General features: G+C 46.8%; 2 protein-coding genes across 4 annotated transcripts in view; one reads left to right on the forward strand and one right to left on the reverse strand.

Annotated features, from left to right (window-relative positions):
* The window catches only part of LOC119822487 (H-2 class I histocompatibility antigen, L-D alpha chain-like), a 741986-nt gene that overhangs the window by 9950 nt on the left and 711180 nt on the right, over positions 1-20856 (forward strand). The gene's annotated exons all lie outside the window — the stretch shown is intronic.
* LOC119822475 (butyrophilin subfamily 3 member A1-like) lies at positions 358-19041 on the reverse strand. The gene is made up of 10 exons (XM_038341838.1): positions 18732-19041; positions 17641-17811; positions 15474-15824; positions 14334-14615; positions 14021-14221; positions 13798-13818; positions 13563-13589; positions 11719-11745; positions 1979-2005; positions 358-1639 (listed from the first exon to the last, which is right to left on the reverse strand). The coding sequence occupies exons 2-10, from the start codon at positions 17723-17725 to the stop codon at positions 915-917; spliced, it is 1746 nt and encodes a 581-aa protein (XP_038197766.1). The 5' UTR covers positions 17726-17811; positions 18732-19041; the 3' UTR covers positions 358-914.

Raw genomic sequence — 20856 nt, forward strand, 5'->3', positions numbered from 1 at the left:
ACCAATGGGAACCAAGTATCCGAACATGGGACTACAGGGGACATTCTCATTCATGACAACCTGTATGGCTACAAAGAGAGGAAAATGGGTCACATGAGATCCTGTTTTAAAACAATAAATATATATACATACATGCATGCATACATGCATGCACGCACGCATGCATACATACATGCAGAGAAAGAATTCATAGATAGGTAGGTAGGTACATACACACATACATACATACATATCTACATACAGAGACAGACATACAAACAGTTAAAATATATGAAGTCAACCTTTAGAAAATATGAATTTTCATAGTCGTATGTGTATTTATGTGTGTGGAGAGACAAGTATAAAAATCAAACGGTATATTAATAAATTATTTTATTAACAGACTGACTTAGGATGAGGCTGGTTCATGGACACCTGATGCACAGGTTGTTGTCCACAGACAAGGACACTGAATATAACTATCTATGACCTAGCAATCCCACTACTGGGAACAAACCCTGAGTGCAGGGATTCATGTCTCAGAGACATCTGCTCCCTCTTACTCACAGCACACTGGTCACAAGGGTCAACACACACAGAAGACCCTAGAGCCCATGGCCAGATGAATGAATTACAACAATGTCCATTTAATCTTTGGTCAGTTTCCTACCAAAAGGAATGAAACCCAGGAAAATGCTATTTAACACCAAAAGGAGCATGCCTACCCATAATTCAAATCAGATGAAGCAACAGTCGAGGCTCATCGTCTGGTGTCTGAACACAAGGCATGGACACACTGTTCCCAAAGCCACAGAGTCAGACCTGAGAGCAGTGGCCAAGGCTCCAGGCTCTTCCAGGACTCATCCTGTGGGCTTTCCTGTGGCTTCTATAGTCCCACAAGACTCACATTGACAACTTAGAGGCAGTGAACTGCACTATGGGAGAAAAATGTCACAAGGATGAGGGAGGAATGGGAATTCTTCCCCTGGGGGAGAGTCAACAACTCCAGAGCCTGGGGTAAGCCTCTCCCCTGGGGGATTCCCAGACTCCTCCAAAGTAGGCAAAAATAACCTCTTCCCTTTCTTCTCCCTCTTCTTCCTCTCCCCCTCCTCCTTCTCCTTTCCTTCCTCCACTTCCTCCCCATCAGAGTCATGCACCATGGAGCTGAGAATCATTGAAACATCTCCAGACTTAAGCCTGAAGTATGGGAAAAGAGTCCCAGAGAAGGAAGCTTCATGGAAGGAGAAAATGTGGGACTTCTCACTCATGTTATAGAAGGAAATGTCGCCTTCGCTGTAGTCCACAAACACCCCCACACGCTGAGGAGCTTGCCTAAAGGGTAATGAGGTTTTTCCAGGTTCAGTAAAGGCCAAATATACATCATTAGACCGTCCCACAGTCCAAAACCCCTTTCCTGGACACTCTGAATACCAATTTTTCCTGACCACATCTTCCCTGCAGACCCCCAGAGTCCACTCGCTGCTGTCTCCCCGCCTTATCTCCACCTCCCAGTAGCGTCTTCCGGAGGAGATGCCTTCCATGCCTAACACACTGAAGGGGCCATCCAAGTGCATGGTGGTATCCTTCCAGGTCACACGCCTCCTGTCCTGAGAGATGTCAAGGATGGGGTGGGCAGTGTCTGGATCCAGAGTGACAGACCCTGCAGGAGAGTTACCGATCATGGGAGGTCCTCTCTAGCCCCTAAACAAGGCCTCAGTCATCCCACCTCCACCTCAAAGTCTCTTAGCTTCTTCAGGGGGACAAGTCCCTCACAGAGCAGCCTGTGGATCAAGACTATTGCTTACATGCTGGAGAAGGAAACAAAAGGCCATCTAGGGGTACAAGGTCACAGGGCCCTTGAGAACCAGACCCAGCTTAGTGGCTGTCCCCTCTGCCTCCCAGACCACCACCACTGGGGTTGTCACCACAGTGAACTGAAGGAGGGACCAGAGCCATGGGAAGAGCAGGAGGAGTGTCCCTAAAGACCAGAGTCACTCACAGGACTGGAAGTGCTCCCTGCGCCAATCTACAAGAGAAGCACAGGTCATGTAAAAGATTTCAGACACTGCACCCATTTTCTAAAGCACAGACCTGGGAGTTGTGGGGACAATATACCTTCCATAAACACACACACACAGACACAGAGACAGAGACACAGAGAGACGAAGACAGAAAATCTCCGTTTAGGAAGGGCAGGGCCTTGTGGTTCTCTTCTCCTCATGGGTTAACTCTTATGCAGGTCTCTGGGTAGTCACAGCTTCTGACAGCTCGAGGAGACAACTGCTGACTAGCTTTTACGTGAGCTCGACACAAGATAGGGTCATCTGGGAAGAAAGAATCTAAATAGAGAAAATGCTTCCATGGGATTGACCTGTAGGCAAGTCTAACGGACTTGATTGGTGATTGATGTGCGAGAGCCCAGCCCATTGGGGGCAGTGTCATTCCTTAGAAGGTGGTCATAGAGAATATGAGAAAAGAAACTGAGCAAGTCAAGAAGCACAGTCCTACAGGCACACACACACAAATAAATGAAAACACATACACACAAGTTACACTAGCACACACAGGTACACTCAAAGCCTTTCCATAAGGACTTGACAAAAGAATTCCACAATGCGGACAGAAGGCTTCATCTTACCAGAGGCCACATAGAGCTAGGAACCCCAGTTCCAACACTACCAACCTCCTGATAACACCCATTAAAGCCTGCCCACTAGCCCCCAAATGTAATCCTTCCCCTGGGCTCCAAATCCCAGCCTGTTATTTTGACAAAAGGCTTCTGAATTACCAGAGGCCATGCTGTACTAGGAACCCCAGATACCAAGCAGGTATCAAGAACCCCAGAGCCAACATTGACACCCAAAACACCAGAGGTCACAAGGGTTGCAAAATCCTCAGTGAAAACAACCTACTGGACCTCAAGACTTGCTGGTCACCAGAATCCCATGCCACTCAGTCCAGACGACCAGAAAGGAAACAGATATCAAGGGGAAAAATATCCATGTGACAAACATAAACTCAGAAATCACCATGTAAACCTATAATAACCCCAAACCCACATGACGAGCATAAGGATGTTGGGGCAGCTGGCCCAATCCCTGCGTTCAGGGGCGTGGCTGCCCCAGCGGAGTAGGATATCCCTTAAATAGGATCGGGGCGCCGGAAGGAGCCCAGTTTCGCTCTCCCCTGCGTACCTTCTGCTCCGCTGGACCCTAGGTTCTGTAAGTTCCCTTATTTCCCCTTTTATTAAAACTGATTTATTATAAAAGGACTATTTTGGTTATTTCCTAACCCCTCCGACCGCCAGCAGCCGGCACATAAGAACACAGTCAACAACAGCTACAGCAACATGACATCACCAGAACCCAGCTCTCCTACCACAGTCCTGGGTATTCCAACACAGCAGAAGCTCAAGAATCTTCTCAAGACGATCCAGACCCTTATAGAGGAAATTAATAAGTCCCTTAAAGAAATCTAGGGAAACACAAACATGTGAAGGAAATGAATAAAACCAATCAAGACCTGAAAATGGAAATAGAAGCAATAAAGAAAACTCAGACAGAGGGAATCTAGGAGATGGAAAATATAGGTAAGTGAGTAGGAACTACAGATGCAAGCATCAACCAGAGTACACAAGATAGAAGAGAGAACCTCAGGCATAGAAGAGATGATAGAAGAAATCGGTACAACAGTCAAAGAGAATGTTAAACCTAAAACTTCCTAACATAAAGCATCCAGGAAAGCTGAGACACTGTAAAAAGACAAAACCTAAGAATAATAGGAATAGAAAAAGATTCCCAGCTCAAGGACCCAGAAAATATTTTCAGTAAAATCATAGAAGAGGGGACTGGAGAGATGGCTCAGAGGTTAAGAGCACTGCCTGCTCTTCCAAAGGTCCTGAGTTCGATTCCCAGCAACCACATGGTGGCTCACAACCATCTGTAATGGGTTCCAGTGCCCCCTTCTGGCCTGCAGGCAGACACACAGACAGAATATTGTATACATAATAAATAAATAAATAAATATCATAGAAGAAAATTTACCTACCCTAAAGAAAGATACCTATAAATGTACCTGAAGCTTACAGAACACCAAATAGATTGGACCAGAAAAGAAAACCACCACCACCACATAGTAATCAAAACACTAAATGTAGAGATGAGAGAGAGAGAGAGAGAGAGAGAGAGAGAGAGAGAGAGAGAGAGAGAGAGAGAGAGACGGAGAGAGGGAGGGAGAGGGACAGGGAGAGGGAGAGGGAGAGAGAATATTAAAAGCAGCAAGGGGAAAGGGGAAAGGCCAGGTAACATATAAAGGCAGACCTATTAGAATTACACCCAACTTCTCAACAGAGACTCTAGAAGCCAGAAGGGCTTCGACAATGTGCTGCAGTATCTAAGTGGCCACAGATGCCAGCCCAGACTTCTATACCCAGCAAAACATTCAATCACCATAAAGAAAGAAAGATATTCCATAACAAAACCAAACTGAAATAATATCTGTCCACAAATCCAGCTCTTCAGAAGACACTAGAAGGAAAACTCCAACCCAAGAAGGTTAATTACACCCAAGAAAACACAGGAAATAAATTGTCACCATCAAAACCAAAAGAAGGAAAGCACACACGTGTGTACAAAGACACATACACACTACCAACAACAACGAGTATATCAAAATAACAGGAATTAACAATCATTGGTCATTAATATCTCTCAATATCAATAGACTCAGTTCCCCCAATAAAAAGACACAGGCTAACAGAATGGATACAAAAACAGGATCCATCCTTCTTCTTCATACAAGAAACATACCTCAACATCAAAGACAGACATTACCTCAGAGTTAAGGGTTGGAAAAAGATTTCCCAAGCAAATGGACCCCAGAAGCAATCTGTTGTAGCCATTCTAATATCTAACAAAATAGACTTCAAACCAAAATTAATCAAAAGAGATGGGAAAGGATACTTCATATTCATCAAAGAAAAATCCACCAAGATGATTCTCAAAGCTTAACATCTGCAGCCCAAATGTAAGGGCACCCACTGATGCAGGTGCCCTTCTGTATGCTGTGAATATGTTTTATTGCCATTGGCTGAAAAGAAGCTGATGTGGTCAATAGCCAGCCAGACTAGAGCCAGGTGGGAAATTCAAGCAAAAATACAGGAAAAAAAGAAGGTGGAGTCTGGGAAACTCGAACAGCTGCTGAAGGGGTAAGATGCCAGGGCATGACCGGGATGACACGGGGCACATGGTGATACACAGATAGTCATAAGTGGGTTAATGTATATGTAGAGCTAACCAACAAGAAGCCTGAGCTACAGCTCCAACACTTATAGTTAAAACTAAGCCTCAGGCCGGGCGGTGGTGGTGCACGCCTTTAATCCAAGCACTCGGGAGGCAGAGGCAGGCGGATCTCTGAGTTCGAGGCCAGCCTGGTCTACAAGAGCTAGCTCCAGGACAGGCTCTAGAAACTACAGGGAAACCCTGTCTCGAAAAACCAAAAATAAATAAATAAATAAATAAATAAAAAACTAAGCCTCAGAATGGTTATTTCATAAGCAGCAGCAGAGACCAGCGGGTGGGAGAGAAACTGGTCCAGCAGGACTGGAGAACAGAGAAAAGCTTCCAACGACAACCCGCACTGTAAGAGAAACATTACTGATTGCCTAAATGACACAGCAAACCCCACAGGTTAATGATGGGAGGCTCAACACCCCACTCTCACCAACTGACAGGTTGTCCTGACAGAACTAGCAGACATCATGAATCAAATGGGCCTAACAGATATTGACAGAACACTGCACGCTAACACAAAAGACCATACCTTCTTCTCGGCACCACCTGGAACCTTCTCCAAAACTGGCCATAGAACTGGTCACAAAACAATCTCAAGAAAATTAAAATAACCCCTGCATCTAATCAGACTACCATGGAATAAAGTTGGATTTTAACAACAACAGAAAGTCTACAAACTCATAGGAACTGGGCAACTCTCTACTGAATTACCAATGGGCTAAGGAAGAATTACGGAAATTAAAGACTTCCTAGGATTCATTGAAAATAAATCCACACCATTCCCAAGTTTATGGACACAATGAAAGCGGCGCCAAGAGGACAGTTCGTAGCGCTCAGTGTCTTCATGAAGACGGCAGAGAGTCCACACCTGCAGTTCGTCAGCACACCTGGAAGCACTAGAGCAAAAGAAGCAAACACACCAGAGAGGAGTAGACGGCAAGATATTATCAACCTCGGGGGTGGAATCAAGAAAACGGAAATAAAGAGAACAACACAAAGAATCAATAAAACAAAGAGTTGGTTCTTTGAGAAAAATCAACAAATTAGACAAACCCTTACCCAAACTAACTAAAAGACAGAGAGAGGATATCCAAATTAACAAAATCAAAATGAAAGGGGGAACTTAACAACAGACACAGAAGAAATAGAAAGAATTACTGGAAAATCTAAAAGAAATGGACAATTTTTTCAATAGGTGCCACTTACCAAAGTAAAATTAAGATTAGATATAAAATTTAAATAGACTTTTAACCCCTAAGGAAATAGAAGTAGCCATTAAAAGTCTTCCAACCAAAAACAGAATTCTAGAGCCAGATAGTTTGGAGCAGAATTCTACCAGACTTCCAAAGAATAGCCAATACCAATACTACTCAAATTATTCCACAAAATAGAAACAGAAGGAACATTGTCAAATTTATTTTATGAGGCCACAATAGCCCTGATACCCAAACCACAGAAAGACTCAACAGAGAGAATTTTAACCAACTTCCCTCATGAACATTGATGTAACGATATTACATAAAATACTCATAAATCAAATCCAAGAACATATTTTTTAAAAAAAAGATCATCCATCATGATCACTAGCTTCATCCCAGAGATGCAGGGATCGTTCACCATACAAAAATCTATCAATGTAATCCACCAAATAAACAGACTGAAAAGAAAATAACCACATGATCAACTCATTAGATGCTGAAAAAGCCTTTCACGAACCCAACACCCCTTCATGATAAAAAAAAAAAAAAAAAGTCTTGGAGTGTGGGAGCCCACATGTGACTCAGTTTCCATCTGGAGTCATTTCTGACTTAAAGAAGTCATTTGAGTTCAAACTTACCTGCTCTGCCTTTTCCAATATCCTTGAGGGCTGTGAGAGACTTCTGACTCATCCCATAAGAAATAAATCACTCTATCTACTGAAAAGTATCCTGCTGACGACAAACCTCAGGAGTGTCGAGATAAAAAAGTAAAGTTGCTTCCGAGCAGCAAGCACCTGTTGGAGAGGAGGCTGCTCACTCAGGGATAGGAATGGCCTTGTGGTTTGATACCGACCATCTGTGCTGTGCTTTGTTCTGCTTTTGTATATAAGCAAGTTGTGAAATAAATGCTCAGCTGTTTGGCTGCTTGGGCATGACCAGACAGACTGCCCGATTCTGTCATGTCGTCTGTTTCTTTCAGCTGACTTTTCTTTGGCCTCAAGGATCTGCTATCTATCAACCCTAGCTGACTTCGTAGGAGCAGGCACCTACATTGGAGAGATGAGGGATAAAAGGGACACACCTAAACATAAGAAAGGCCATTTACAGCAGACCTATAGCCAACATCACATTAAATGGAGAGAAACTTAAAGCAGTTTCACCAAGATCAGGAACAAGACAAAGCTGTCCACTCTCTCCATATCCTGTGGCTAGCGTACTCGAAGCTTTAACTAGAGCAGTAAGACAACTGAAGTAGACCAATGGGATACAGACTGGAAAGAAAGGAGTCAAAGTGCCATTATTTGCAGATGATATGATAGTATACATAAGTGACCCCAAAAACTCTACCAGGAAACTCCTACAGCTGATAAACACCTTCAGCAAAGTGTCTGGATATAAAATTAACTCAAAGAAAAATCAATAGCCTTCCTATACACAAACCATAAATGGATTGAGGAAGAAATCAGGGAGACAACATCCTTTACAATAGCTATAAATGATATCAAATATCTTGCTGTAATTCTAGCCAAGCAAGTGAAAGACCTGTATGTAGAGGGAGGTCCCTCAGAGCATTGCATCTGGCTTGAATTCTGCAGTGTTGGCCCTGGGCTTTTAACTGCCTCCTTGGATGCTGCTTTTTGTTACTGTTTCTTTTGTAACTGTTACTTTTTGTGAATGTTACCTTTCATTACTGTTACTTTTTGTTACTGTTACCTTTGTAACTGTTGCCTTTTCTGAATGTTATTTTTTTGTTCCTCTTACCTTTTGTTTGTGTGTTTGATTTTTATCTGAGTTCTTCCTGAAAGTTTCAACAGCTTGGCAAAACTTGGTTATGAGAAGGCTTGGAAAACCAAGAAGCCTGGTGACTGAGAACTGCTCAGGCAGATAGTTCCTTCAAGCAACTTTCAGAGAAGAGAGTTTGGTTTGCAGAAACTGACTTCCAAAGAGGTGTAAATTGTGCAACAATAAAAAAGGTTTTTTGGAAGCAACCAGATGTCAGTTCACTAGAAGCTGATACCCTGGATGCTGCAAAGTCTAAAATATACTTTGGAGTGACTCTGATTTTCCCATGGACCCATGCAAAACAACACTGACAAAAGTATGACAAGAACTTCACATCTTTGAAGAAAAAATTATAGAAGACGTCAGAAGATGGAACGATCTCCTATGCTCATGGATCAATAGGATTAATATAATAAAATTTGCCATCTTACCAAAAGAAATCTATGATTCAGTGCAGTTCACATCAAAATTCCAACACAATTCTTTACAGACCTTGAAAGAACAATACTCAAATTCAAATTTTAAAAAAGGATAGCTCAAACAATCCTGGACAATAAAAGAATTTCCAAGAGTATTGCTAACCCTGATCTCAAACTGTACCAGAGCAATAGAAGTAAAAACCATATGGCGTCGGCATCAAAACAGACAGGTTGGTCAAAGGAATCAAACTGAAGACCAGGAAGTAATTCACACACCTATGGACACCTGATTTTTTTTTATAAAGAAGCCAAAATTATACAATAGAATACAGAAAGCAATGATGCCAGTTCACCTGGATGGCTGCATGTGGAAGAATGCAAATAGATCCATGTCTATCACCCTGCACCATACTCAAGTCCAAGTGGATCAAAGACCTCAACATAAAACCAGATACACTGAACCTGATGGAAGAGAAAGTGGGAAGTAGCATTGAACACCTTGGCACAGGAGGCAAGTTCCTAAATATAACACCAGTAGCACAGACACTGAGAGCAACAATTAATGACTGGGACCTCCTGAACTAAAAAGCTTTTTGAGGCAAAGAATATGGTCAAAAGAACAAAACATCAGCCTGCAAGATGGGAAAAGATCTTCACCCACATCTGACAGAGGACTGATATTCAAAATATATAATGAACTCAAGAAACTAGACATCAAAAAACCAAATGATCCAATTAAAAATGGGATGTGAATCTAAACAGAGAATTCTCAACAAAATAAAAATAAATATTTAAAAAATAAGAAGAGAGAATGCATGGAGCAATTCTAAGTTGCACATTGGTTCCCATGATGCAACATCACAGAAAGTCATATATAATTTCAAGTGGATCACACAGGCCTCAACAAGACCACAAACATCCTGGAGTCCCGAACACAGATTCAGAACACCTGGTCTAAACACCCAATCCCTGAGCAGCCAGGTGCTCTGGAGAAGGAATTCAGCAGGGAACACAAAGAAAAACAGAGAGAGAGAGAGAGAGAGAGAGAGAGAGAGAGAGAGAGAGAGAGCACCAATAGACCAGAGGACTAGGAAGAAAAGGAACTCAAAACTGAGACAAAAGCAGAGGAATTCCAACTATAAGGAGGACACGAAACCAAAGACTAAGATGTGAGCCCTGAGCTGCCTGACCTGACTGACTTCTGGAATCTTCCTTCCACAGCATCATCATGACCTCCACCAGTCTCTACCTGTAGGTTCATATTTCTATATGGTATGGCTTCCAGGCTCTAAAGCCTTAGTCAGTATCTAAAGTGGTCACATAACCTTCCAGACAGGCTTTCGCTAACCTAACAAAAGGTCAGGATGTGGTTCTGCTCCTTTCTTTGTAATTTGGAGGATGCCTGATAGAGATGCTGATTCAAGCCTACATGACAGCTAGTGTACAGAGCAGACAGGTAGTTGTGGACATGACAAAACGCTATTTACCTGGTTACCTAGGAGACAGAATGCTAATGTATTTACCCCTCAGTTTGTTTTGGTATATAAGGCTGTTTGGAGAATAAACGAGGAGGAATTCTTCAGGATGTGAACTCAGGACTTATGAGGGACCACTGAGAATCTCCCTCCCAATAAAGCCATGTGAGTTGTATCTTTATCCTTGTGCTTCCACGCCAGTCCAGAGAGAGATAGTTTATGTTGTGGTCTGGTCCAGAGAAATAATTTAGAGTCCTGGCTAGCAATGGAGCCCAATATCTACTCAAAGCTGAACAGGCCACTAACCCTGCTCCTACAAGATGCCCACTGAACCAGGTGACTGCAGACTGGGCCACGCTGATGCTGATAATGACGTACACCAAGGGACAAACCAGAACGCATTCTGTGAGCCTGAGGAGGCTCCATGTGGTGTTCTGATGGAGGCTCATCGGTGACAAGGACAGAAGGACACTCATCTCCTCCTGCCAGAGAGTGGGTGGGGGACACACACACACACATAGAGAAGAGGATGATGGATCAAGAGAAGGTGAGGAAACATGAGAGCCGGTGCTGTGTGCACAGAGACAGGGTACCAAAAACAGATCAGAGGAAAGTCCACATGGGCACAGCGCGTGGGAACACAGACACAATGACCTTCATTAGGGTTCCTTAGAGAAGCACGAGCCATGGATGAGCGACCACAATGCTAAAGAAAAAAATTCCTCTCACCCAACAGCCATTAACTGTCTACATATATACTTGGGGAAGAACCTGATTATGAGGCCATTCCCCAGCCACTGATATTTATCCCACAGAGAGGGTAACAGAGATGACTTAGCAAGGATAATGGTGCTTGTCACCAACCCAGACAACCTGAGATTGATCCCGGGGACCTTCATGGAAAGAAAGCAAAGACTTCTGGAAGTTTCCTCTGACCTCCACACTCATGTTAACACACACACATGCACACATACATACACATGCACACACATACACCACACACACAAACACTCTTACAGAACACACCCACAGAGTGAGAGAGAAAAAACATCTTGGGAAGGGCAGGCCGTGTGACTCCTCTCTCCTAATGAGCCCAGTCTTGTGCAGACGTCCTTTGGGCAGTCACTGCTTCTGACAGCTCCAGAGGACAATGCCTACATTGTGCTGACAAGCTTCTATGCCAGCTTGGCACAAGGTAGGTTCATCTGAGAAGAAGAAATATTAACTGAGAAAATGCCTCCATAGGATTGGCCAGTAGGCAAGCCCGTGGAGAAATTCTCTTGGTTGATGGATGATTGATAGTTGATACTGGAGAATGCAGCCCATGGGGGATGGTGTCATCACATGGATGGTGGTCATAGGTACATGGGAAAAGAAACAGAACAAGCCAGGTGGTTAATGCGGTACCCACCAATCCTCCATGGATTCTGCATTTGCTCTGAACTCCACATCCTGCCCTTGCCTTGCTGTGGTGTGGACTGGAAGTGTGAGTCACACAAACTTTCCTCCTCACAGTGGGGGAACCCAAGACCCGTGTTCTGCCCAGAGGACAGCAATCTCCATAGTCACGCACCTGCATACAGTGGGGCCTTCCTCCAGGCTGCAAAGGAACATATTCTCCTAAGAACCAATCAGAACAGCCCACTCAAACAGTACACCTCCATTCTAAAGGTGAGGCTCTATCTAGGAGGGGAGAGGACTCTGAGGAGCTGGCTCCTGCAAGATGCAGAGGCAGCAGAGAATTGTGGGAAAATCCCTGGACCACAGATTAGAACAATGTTGCTGTACGGCTAATCCCTCATTGTCCCAATTCTGTGTGGCTTTTAAACTATCAACTGACTGCCTCTACTCGAAATATCAAAGCTTAAATAGTAGTAGTAGTAGTAGTAGTAGTAACAATCTGTAATTATTCAGCTTCTCTCTTTTTTTTTTTTTTTTGGTTTTTTTTTTTTTTTTTCGAGACAGGGTTTCTCTGTGGCTTTGGAGCCTGTCCTGGAACTAGCTCTTGTAGACCAGGCTGGTCTCGAACTCACAGAGAACCGCCTGCCTCTGTCTCCCGAGTGCTGGGATTAAAGGCGTGCGCCACCACCGCCCGGCTTCAGCTTCACTCTTAATTAAAACCTTACAATATAGGAAAAAGTCTTAGAGAATAAAATAAAATTATTCAGTAATAATCAGAAACCATGATGACATCAGCACTTCTTGGAAAGGTGGATTTGGAGATGTGCTGAAGAAAAGAATGTGTGTAAAACATGGACAGGAAGTGAGTTCTGGGTGAAGCGCCCACTGTTCCTCATGGACACTTAAATATCTCTACAGCTGGGCACCACTATTCCAGGGGCACCCAGCTCACCATCCCTACCCACTCAGGTCCACAGCCCCAGCCTCTGCCCATCTCTTTGATCAACACCTTCAGAGCTGAGGGAACAGACCCCCTGGGGATGACTGTGGAATGGGTGAAGGTCACATTCTGGGGTCTGTGACATGATTTACTTATAAACATCTTCTGCTGGTTGGCTTTGTGTCAACTTGGCACAAGCTAGAGTCATCTGAGAGGAGGAAGACTCAACTGAGAAAATGCCCCCATCAGAACAGATGCAAGCAAGGCTGTGGGGCGTTTTGTGATTGAGGATTATTGTAGAAGGGGTCAGCCCACTGTAGACAGTGTCACTACTAGGAAGGGGATCCTGGAGAGGACCAGCAGCAGGCTGAGCAGGTCATTGGGAGCAAGACAGCAAGTGGTCGTTCTCTGATATCCCTGCTTTCAGTTCCTGCCCCAGGTTCCTGCCTTGAGTTCCTGCCCTGACTCCCCAGTGATGGATGTGATGTGAAAATGCATAAAACAGGGGACTGGAGAGATGGCTCAGCAGTTAAGAGCATTGCCTGCTCTTCCAAAGGTCCTGAGTTCAATTCCCAGCAACCCATCTGTAATGGGGTCTGGTGCCCTCTTCTGGCCTGCAGGCATACACACAGACAAAACATTGTATACATAGTAGATAAATATTTTTTTAAAAAAAAGAAAATGCAAAAGACAAATAATCCCTTCCCTCTCAAGCTGCATTTGGTCATGATTTATCACATGAATAGAAACCTAACTAAGGAGTCTTCGTTAATGAAAGTTTAACCTTGTTGTTTGGCTCCCAGGGCAGGCAATACTCTAGAGCTAAAGGAGGCAAAAGTCAACAATACCAACGACCTGCATTGGTGGGAATAAGACCCAGGGCACAGGACACATCAGAGACCCATGTCTTCCAGCTCTGAGCAGAGATCTGGAAAAGCCCATAGAACAGGCTTCCCCTTCCCAGAACCTTCCACTTCTGTCCCCTCATGGGGTTCCCAGTCTGCCTAGAATCAAGGAGAGGGCACACTTGGCCACATGTGCCACAGGGTCCATGGGATATTGGGGCAGTCACTCACCAGCCATATAAGCTGCCTTCCTCCGATCTGAAAAACAACATGGAGGACTCAAGTGGGCTGCTGGGCTACTGAGGGGACACAGAGTCAGGAGGAAAAGCATGAGGTGCACACAGGGCTCGGGAGGAAAAGCATGAGGGACACACAGGGCTCGGGAGTAAAAACATGAGGGGCACACAGGGCTCGGGAGGAAAAGCATGAGGGGCACACAGGGCTCAGGAGGAAAAGCATGACTCACCCAGCTCCTCTTGGAGTGTGCCTGAAAAACAGCGAGAAGAGAGGAGCTGTGCACTTGGCAGAAACACAGGAAAGGATGCTGTTTCCCCCTAGTCTACCCACAGCCCAGCTGACCCAGGACTCCAGCTCTGCTGTCAGGGATTTGGGGGCCACCTACTCTGATCCCAGAACCCTGGATCTTCCTGGAGACTCTGGCCCAGTCCTTCACTGCCATCAGGACTTACACGCTGTCTTCAGAGCATCCTCCTTTGTCTTCTGCAACTCCTCCTGCTCACGCCGCAGATTCTCCAGTTCCTGATGCACCTGCAGCCTTGCACGCTGCTCCCATATAAGAAAACAGGAAGACCCTAGGACTAGAAGTCCCATCGTGGTCATGCTCACGGCAAAAGCTGGTATCCAGGGAGAAGCCTGAGGGAAGAAGGGCTCTGTGGCCCAGGCAGAGAGCCAGTGAGGGGCACACCTGAGGACAGCCAGCCCGGCACACTCCAGAAAGACCGTCCACTTCCCAAGCTCTGTAGGAGGAGGAACAGCCCTCACCTGGGATGAAGATGGCCATGGCCTTCTCCTGGCCCAGGATGGGATTGAAGGTGGAGCAGGTCACATTCCCCAAGAACCTGTATCTCACCACCAATGTGCTCTCCACGCTGAACAGCCCTTCAGCATCTTCAGTGTGGGTCTCAGAGGATGCTGAGAGTATCTCCCCTCTGGAGTCTCTCCACTGCACCTGGGGCTTCGGGTACCACCCTGAAGCCCTGCACACCATACCCACACCACCATCTTCTGTGCCTGTGATGTGCACTTCAGGGACAGAGCCCATCCCTGCAGGAAGACACGTGTGAGGACCCCAGAAGACACTTTGGGCTCAGGGACCCAGGATCACCTGTGCGTCTCATAGGAGCCTCTCATGGGAAACAGGTATTGAAGAGGAAAAGCCCTCCCGGGCCGGGACCAGGATTTGCCCCCATTGCTCAACAGCAGAAAGATAACAGTGTCCACTGCTATGGGGAACAGGGCAGGGCCACTCTTCTATCAACCACAAGACCCAGAGGAAACTGGAGGACACTGAACCCCAGAGCCCTGAGGTAGAAACCATCACTCCGTCTCCCCATTCTCCACACACCTGTGACCCCCAGGAGAGCAGGACACCCAGCTCCACCCAGGGAAACTCTGAACGTCCTTCCTTCCTCCACCCAATCATTTGTCTAAACATTGATCATTTCTCACTGACATCTCATGGGCGCTCTCTGACTGTTTCTGCCTACTCCCCTAAAATATGAAATCCAACAGCTGGTGTTTACCATGACATTGGCAGAATCCCTGGTCCCCAGAACAAGGTCAAGAACATTTTAGGGGCTACACATATAGAATTTAGGTTGAAATAACCTATATAAGAATGTGTCATCTATTTCTAATCTCAAAAAATGACGCTAAAACTAAATAGAGATAACATTGATGGCCCAGAGCTATGTATGGCAGAGATGCCTGTGAGCCCAGAACTAGGAAGAAGCAGGAGGATCCAACGTTCAGGGTCACCCTCCACTATACGCCTGGCTTAACCACAGCCTGGTCTACATAAGACTTTGCTCAAATATAAATTAGGGAGCTGAGTGACATGATCCCTTACTTTCCTCATACACAGGTCTCCCAACATCTTTAAACAGGGATCAGTTAACCAACCTGCCACCTTCAGCTCCAAGACGGCCTCTTCATAGTAGGGACCCTGTTTGAAGAAGCAGATGTATGTTCCACTGTCTGACAACCAGACCTTGTGGATGGGCACGGCAGCCTTGCCTTGGTGGAACTGGTCCTTTACCAGGGATGTCCGCCCTAAATACTCAGCCATCAGCTCTTCCTCCTGCTCTTGTTGGTCCCGATAGACAAACACTGCTTCTGAGAACCTGGTTCGGTACCACCTCAGCTCCTCCATGTTCTCCATACTCATGGCTGGAGACAGGGAGCAGGGAAGTATGGCTTCTCCACCCAGCTCGGCCACAATGGGGTCTGAGGGACCAGACACCCGGAACTCATCTGTGGACACAGGTGTAGCAGTGAGATGACTGTAAAGGCACAGGTCACAGCAGAGAACACCCACTAAGACATGCCGTGACCTGGACAGGAGGCAAACGAGATTGTCCTCGGCATCGTGGGTTAGGCATCCATGACTACTGTACAAGAGATCTTTAGACTATGGCAGTGTAGCCCATAAATGATGGCAGAAACTCTCTCTTATGCCTGTGCCCCTGCTCCCAGACCCTTGCATAAAAAAAATTACTTGTCGTGCCTGGAGAGACTGCTCAGAGGCTAAAGAGCACTGACTGCTCTTACAGAGGTCCTGAGTCCAATTCTCAGAAACCACATGATGGCTCACAACCATCCATTATTAGATCTGGTGCCCTCTTCTGACATCTAGGTGCACATGAAGACAGATCACTGTATACATAATAAATAAATATTCAAAAAAATCACTTATGCATTCATTCCCAGCTTACATTTCAAGTAACTAGATCTCAACCCAGACCTCCAACTGCAATACGTCTGTGATGAGCCCAAGAAGATGCATCTGTAAAGGTCCCTGCAGATGCTCACACCATTGGTCTAACTGGCCTGTCTTAGACCACACCCAGGAAACACCCACCCACCAATCCTGAATTCAGGATATCAATCCACTTCTTCCTCCACTGAAATTTATGTGAAATTTAAAGCATACATCAAGGAACTAGAGAGATGACTGAGCAGTTAACAGCACTGGTTACTCTTTCAGAGGACCCAGGTTCAATTCCCAACACCTACATTGTGGTCCACAACTATCTATAACACTCTTCTAGACTCTGTGGGTATCAGACCAGAAGGTGGTACACAGTCATACATTCTGAAAAGAGCACCCATACACTTGAAATATAATATATGGAGACAAAGGTTACTTCTGTGCAAAATCACACAGCACTACCAGGGCCCCCAATCACTTTTTGATAAATAAAAAATATGGCTGCTGGGCTGGAGAGATGGCTCAGAGGTTAAGAGCATTGCCTGCTCTTCCAAAGGTCCTGAGTTCGATTCCCAGCAACCACATGGTGGCTCACAACCATCTGTAATGGGGTCTGGTGCCCTCTTCTGCCGTGCAGGCATACACACAGACAGAATATTGTATACATAATAAATAAATAAATAAATAAATATTAAAAAAAAATATGGCTGCCTCACTCTGAGTGCCCTTGGTCCTGTAGGCCAGGAGGACTGAGATACTGGCGCTGAAGGTTCCCAAAAGGCTACTTATCAGATCAAGACTCCTGTCTGACGTCTCCCAAACCCCACCTCTGTGGCCTTTATACATGGATCAAAGTCACAGCCCTGCTCTACTCAAAGCTCAGTCTTGACTCTGTATTCCCCACCAGGGATCACCAGGTCCCACAGGACTGTTCCTGCCTCAGAACCGTCCACCCACAGTCCCTGCAGAACCTCACTCCCTCATCCAAACATGACCTCCCACACTCAGCTCCTGATTCTCCCTTCCTGGCTCACTCTGCTTCAGCCAACCCTGGCCTCTGCATCTCCTCACACCCCTGGCACACTGCCAAACTCCAAGGCTGTGTTCCAAGCTGTGCTCCCCATGTAGGGTGTGGCTGCTGTGCTCAGTCTTGGCAAGGACTTGCAATTTTCCATTCCCAGCCTCTCATATGCTTAGGTAGGCATACTCGGCCTAGATTTTTATTACTAATTTACTGTAAAAGGAATTCTATGAAAATCCTAGATCCCAGGTATTAATAAGTCTGTGCACATCTGAGCAGCCCGGTATGTGGTGGATCCCGGTCACGCAGGGAGACATGGGAAGAGAGAGCACGCTCACCTGTGGATGCCCGGGGAAGCAGCTGTGCAAGGGCAAACAGGCAGGTAACATGGTGGAGCAGAGCATGCTTGCAGCAGTTGTCCATGTCCTCGGAGCTGGGGAGACACAGGTGGGGAGACCAAGACCCTTGGGGCTGCAGCAGGAGGCAGGTTCCACACAAAGCTTGAACACCTGAGCAGGGAGAGGATCATCAGGGCAGGTGTCAGCTCCACTGGACAAAACAAGTCTACACTACCAGGGTGAACGCCCCCCACAACCCAACGCTGACAAACACCCATGCCCGGGTTCCTCCCAGCCATGCAGAACAAGACTGGGAAGCTGGGGACATCCAAGTCCTCTGAGAGGAAGCCATCCCTTCCTTTCCACCCCATGCCCAGCCCCAGTGCAGCCAGGCTCTACCTAGAACCCAGGCCCTGCCCTTCTCAGCACCCCGAGGAGAGCCCAGAGGAGACGCGGTCACTCCCATTCTCCGTGTCCACACTGCCTGTGACCCCAGACACGGAGCCTGTGCCCACCCCTCCCTCGGGAACGGCATGGCCGCCTCCTGTGCTTCCACTGCTCCACAACTGTGACCAGGCAGCATCTGGGCAGCTCCAGAGACAGACATGGCCCGAGAAGGCTGTGCTGCCCATCACGAGGGCCTTGGACAGGCTTTTGTTTCTGGAGTTTTCCACACTTCAGTCCCAGCCCAGTGTCCGCCATGGTTCCAGGCCATCACCCCACACTCGGCAGGTGCCACACATACATACGCGCGCACACATACATACACACACACACGCACACACACACACACGCACACACACACACATGTCCCACAGACAGGTTTATCCTCCTCTCTCTGTCCTTGATAAAGACCCTGCATGGTACAGACAGGCTTGAATAGAACGTGCATAAACCCTAGTCTGCCCCAATCACCGCTCTTTAGAAGGTTAGGGAAGGGGGCAGCCTGAAGGCCAGAAAAGGACAAACTCAGGGACTTCTAAGGTTTCTCCAGGCTCAATCACCGGGCATGTGACCTGCTGGGACTCACCGAACATAAACTTCTCCCCAGTTTCCTCCTCAGGCTCCAGGTATCTTCAGAGCAGACATACCTGCTTCTCTTTACTCCCAGCTTTGAAAGGATGTGGCTGCATGGGGGATGTGGTTCAAGATCCTAGAGGACTCAGCAGACCCCAGATCTTCTTCCCAGAGTTCAGCCCTGCTCCAAGGTGCTCTCAGAGCGCTAAGCTCGGCTCTCCCCAAAGCCAGGCTCCGCTTTCCACATCTCCAACAGGGTCATGGTTCCTAGGCCAGCAGACAAGAAGCAGAGCCTGGCACAAGCTGTTGTGGCCTCTGCAGAGGCTTAGACAAGGCCTGCTCCAGCAGAGCGCTCCCAGTCAGTAGAGCAATTGGAACATTAATACTGAAAGCTGATGTGAACAGGGTGTGTGTGTTCCTTCTGCTTCTTCCTTTCTCTGTCAGGAAGAGGTAAAAGTTCACCTCACCACCCACTCCACCCCCACCCTGCCACCAACAACCCTGCCTGCTGGGGGATTCCTGAGTGAAGCACTATTAATAAAAACTCAGAGAGAGAAATTGGGGTTCAACCTGAAGATCTGAAAAGCAAAGCAGTCAGACTCTGCTCTTACCTTGACCTCAGTTCGAGAATGGTGATCCTGCCCCAGGAATCTCAGAATGGGACTGAGACTGAGAGCTGTCTCCTCCTGTTTTATAATCCTCTCTAGGGCTTAGATTAAAGACATGCACCACTGGAATTAAAGGCATGCACCACCCTGTTTCTATGGCAGCTAAAGGTGTGTGTTACCACTGCCTGGTCTGTCAGGCTGACCAGTGGGGCTGTTTTATTCTCTGATCTTCAGGCTTTATTTATTAAAATGCATATGAAATACTGACAGCTGATGCTGACACATTGTAAGGAAATGCTGTGGGTGAGAGAAGGGAGGAAAGGAATCCTGGCTGAATCTCTGCTCGGCATCAGGAGCTGGGCTGGACTCACAGAGTTAAGTCAACCCCAGTCACACTGCAGACAGAGACGATGTCAGGGGCGCTGTTCCAGCTCCAGGAACTAACGTGAGGGGAAGGCAGGCCTTTCAGAACCTGTCCTCCCTGCGCCCACCCCACCTGCTTGACCTAGAGTTACAGAAGGTTCTGGGCCACCACTGGGCCAACAAGGGCTCTTTAAACCACAGAGCCGTCTCCCCAGCCCCTCGAAAACAACTTCAGATTTAGAGAAAGAAAGCAAGGCTAGAGCAGAATCCTTGCATCCTCACCTTCAGTCATCCCCAGCCCCCCCCAACCCCACTCCACAGAGCACAGACTCAGTCATTCCCAGCCCCACCCAACCCCACTCCACACAGCGCAGACTCAGTCATCCCCAGCCCCACCCAACCCCCACTCCACACAGCGCAGACTCAGTCATCCCCAGCCCCACCCAACCCCACTCCACACAGCGCAGACTCAGCAGGAGCCTGCAAGGAACCTTGGACTCCAGGTGCCTTGATGTTATAAACTTATCTCCTCCTGGGTCCGCAGTCTATACCTTCCCTGGGGGAGGGGAGGAGAGACTATGACCAGGAGCAGATCAGACAGCCTGAGTGGACACTAATGGGCCTGACTGCTTGTCCACTGTGTCCTCTCCCAGGGCACTGTGGTCACATCCAGCTGCAGTGACCATAAGCACTGGTACAGAAGCCACAGCTGGCTGTGCTGGTGGACACGTGATCCTGAGGCTGTGGAGTGAGGCAGGCCTGCCCTCTCGGCGCTCTGAAGGGAGAGGCCGGGTGATCAGGAACTCAGGGACATCCGCAGCTACAGAGAGAGTTTCAGAGGCTGAAAATGCAGGCCCGTTTCCACCTTGTCTGAGGGTCAGAGAGTTTGGAGATTTGACCGGCATAGTTGCACATCCTAACTCAGGAGGTGATTGCCTGATTCTTTTGAAATTAAGATCGTTACATACCATCCTGACAGGTGGTCAGGATATGCAAACGTGCTTCTGCTCCTTCTTCAGTAACTATGAGGTCACCTAGGGAAGGGAAGTCTTCAGAGTAAGTGACCAGAGCTCCTTTGCTTCCTAGACAACAGAAGGCTGATGATTTGAGGTCTCAGAGTGATGAAGCCATTGACTGTGTGAGTTATCCTTTTGTATCATGTTAATAAAGCCTTTTATTACCTTCTCGCCCCCATTTATATTAAATATAAAAGCTATTTTTAAAAAAA

The sequence above is a fragment of the Arvicola amphibius genome, chromosome 9 (assembly GCF_903992535.2).
Source record: "Arvicola amphibius chromosome 9, mArvAmp1.2, whole genome shotgun sequence".
Taxonomy (NCBI): Eukaryota; Metazoa; Chordata; class Mammalia; order Rodentia; family Cricetidae; genus Arvicola; species Arvicola amphibius.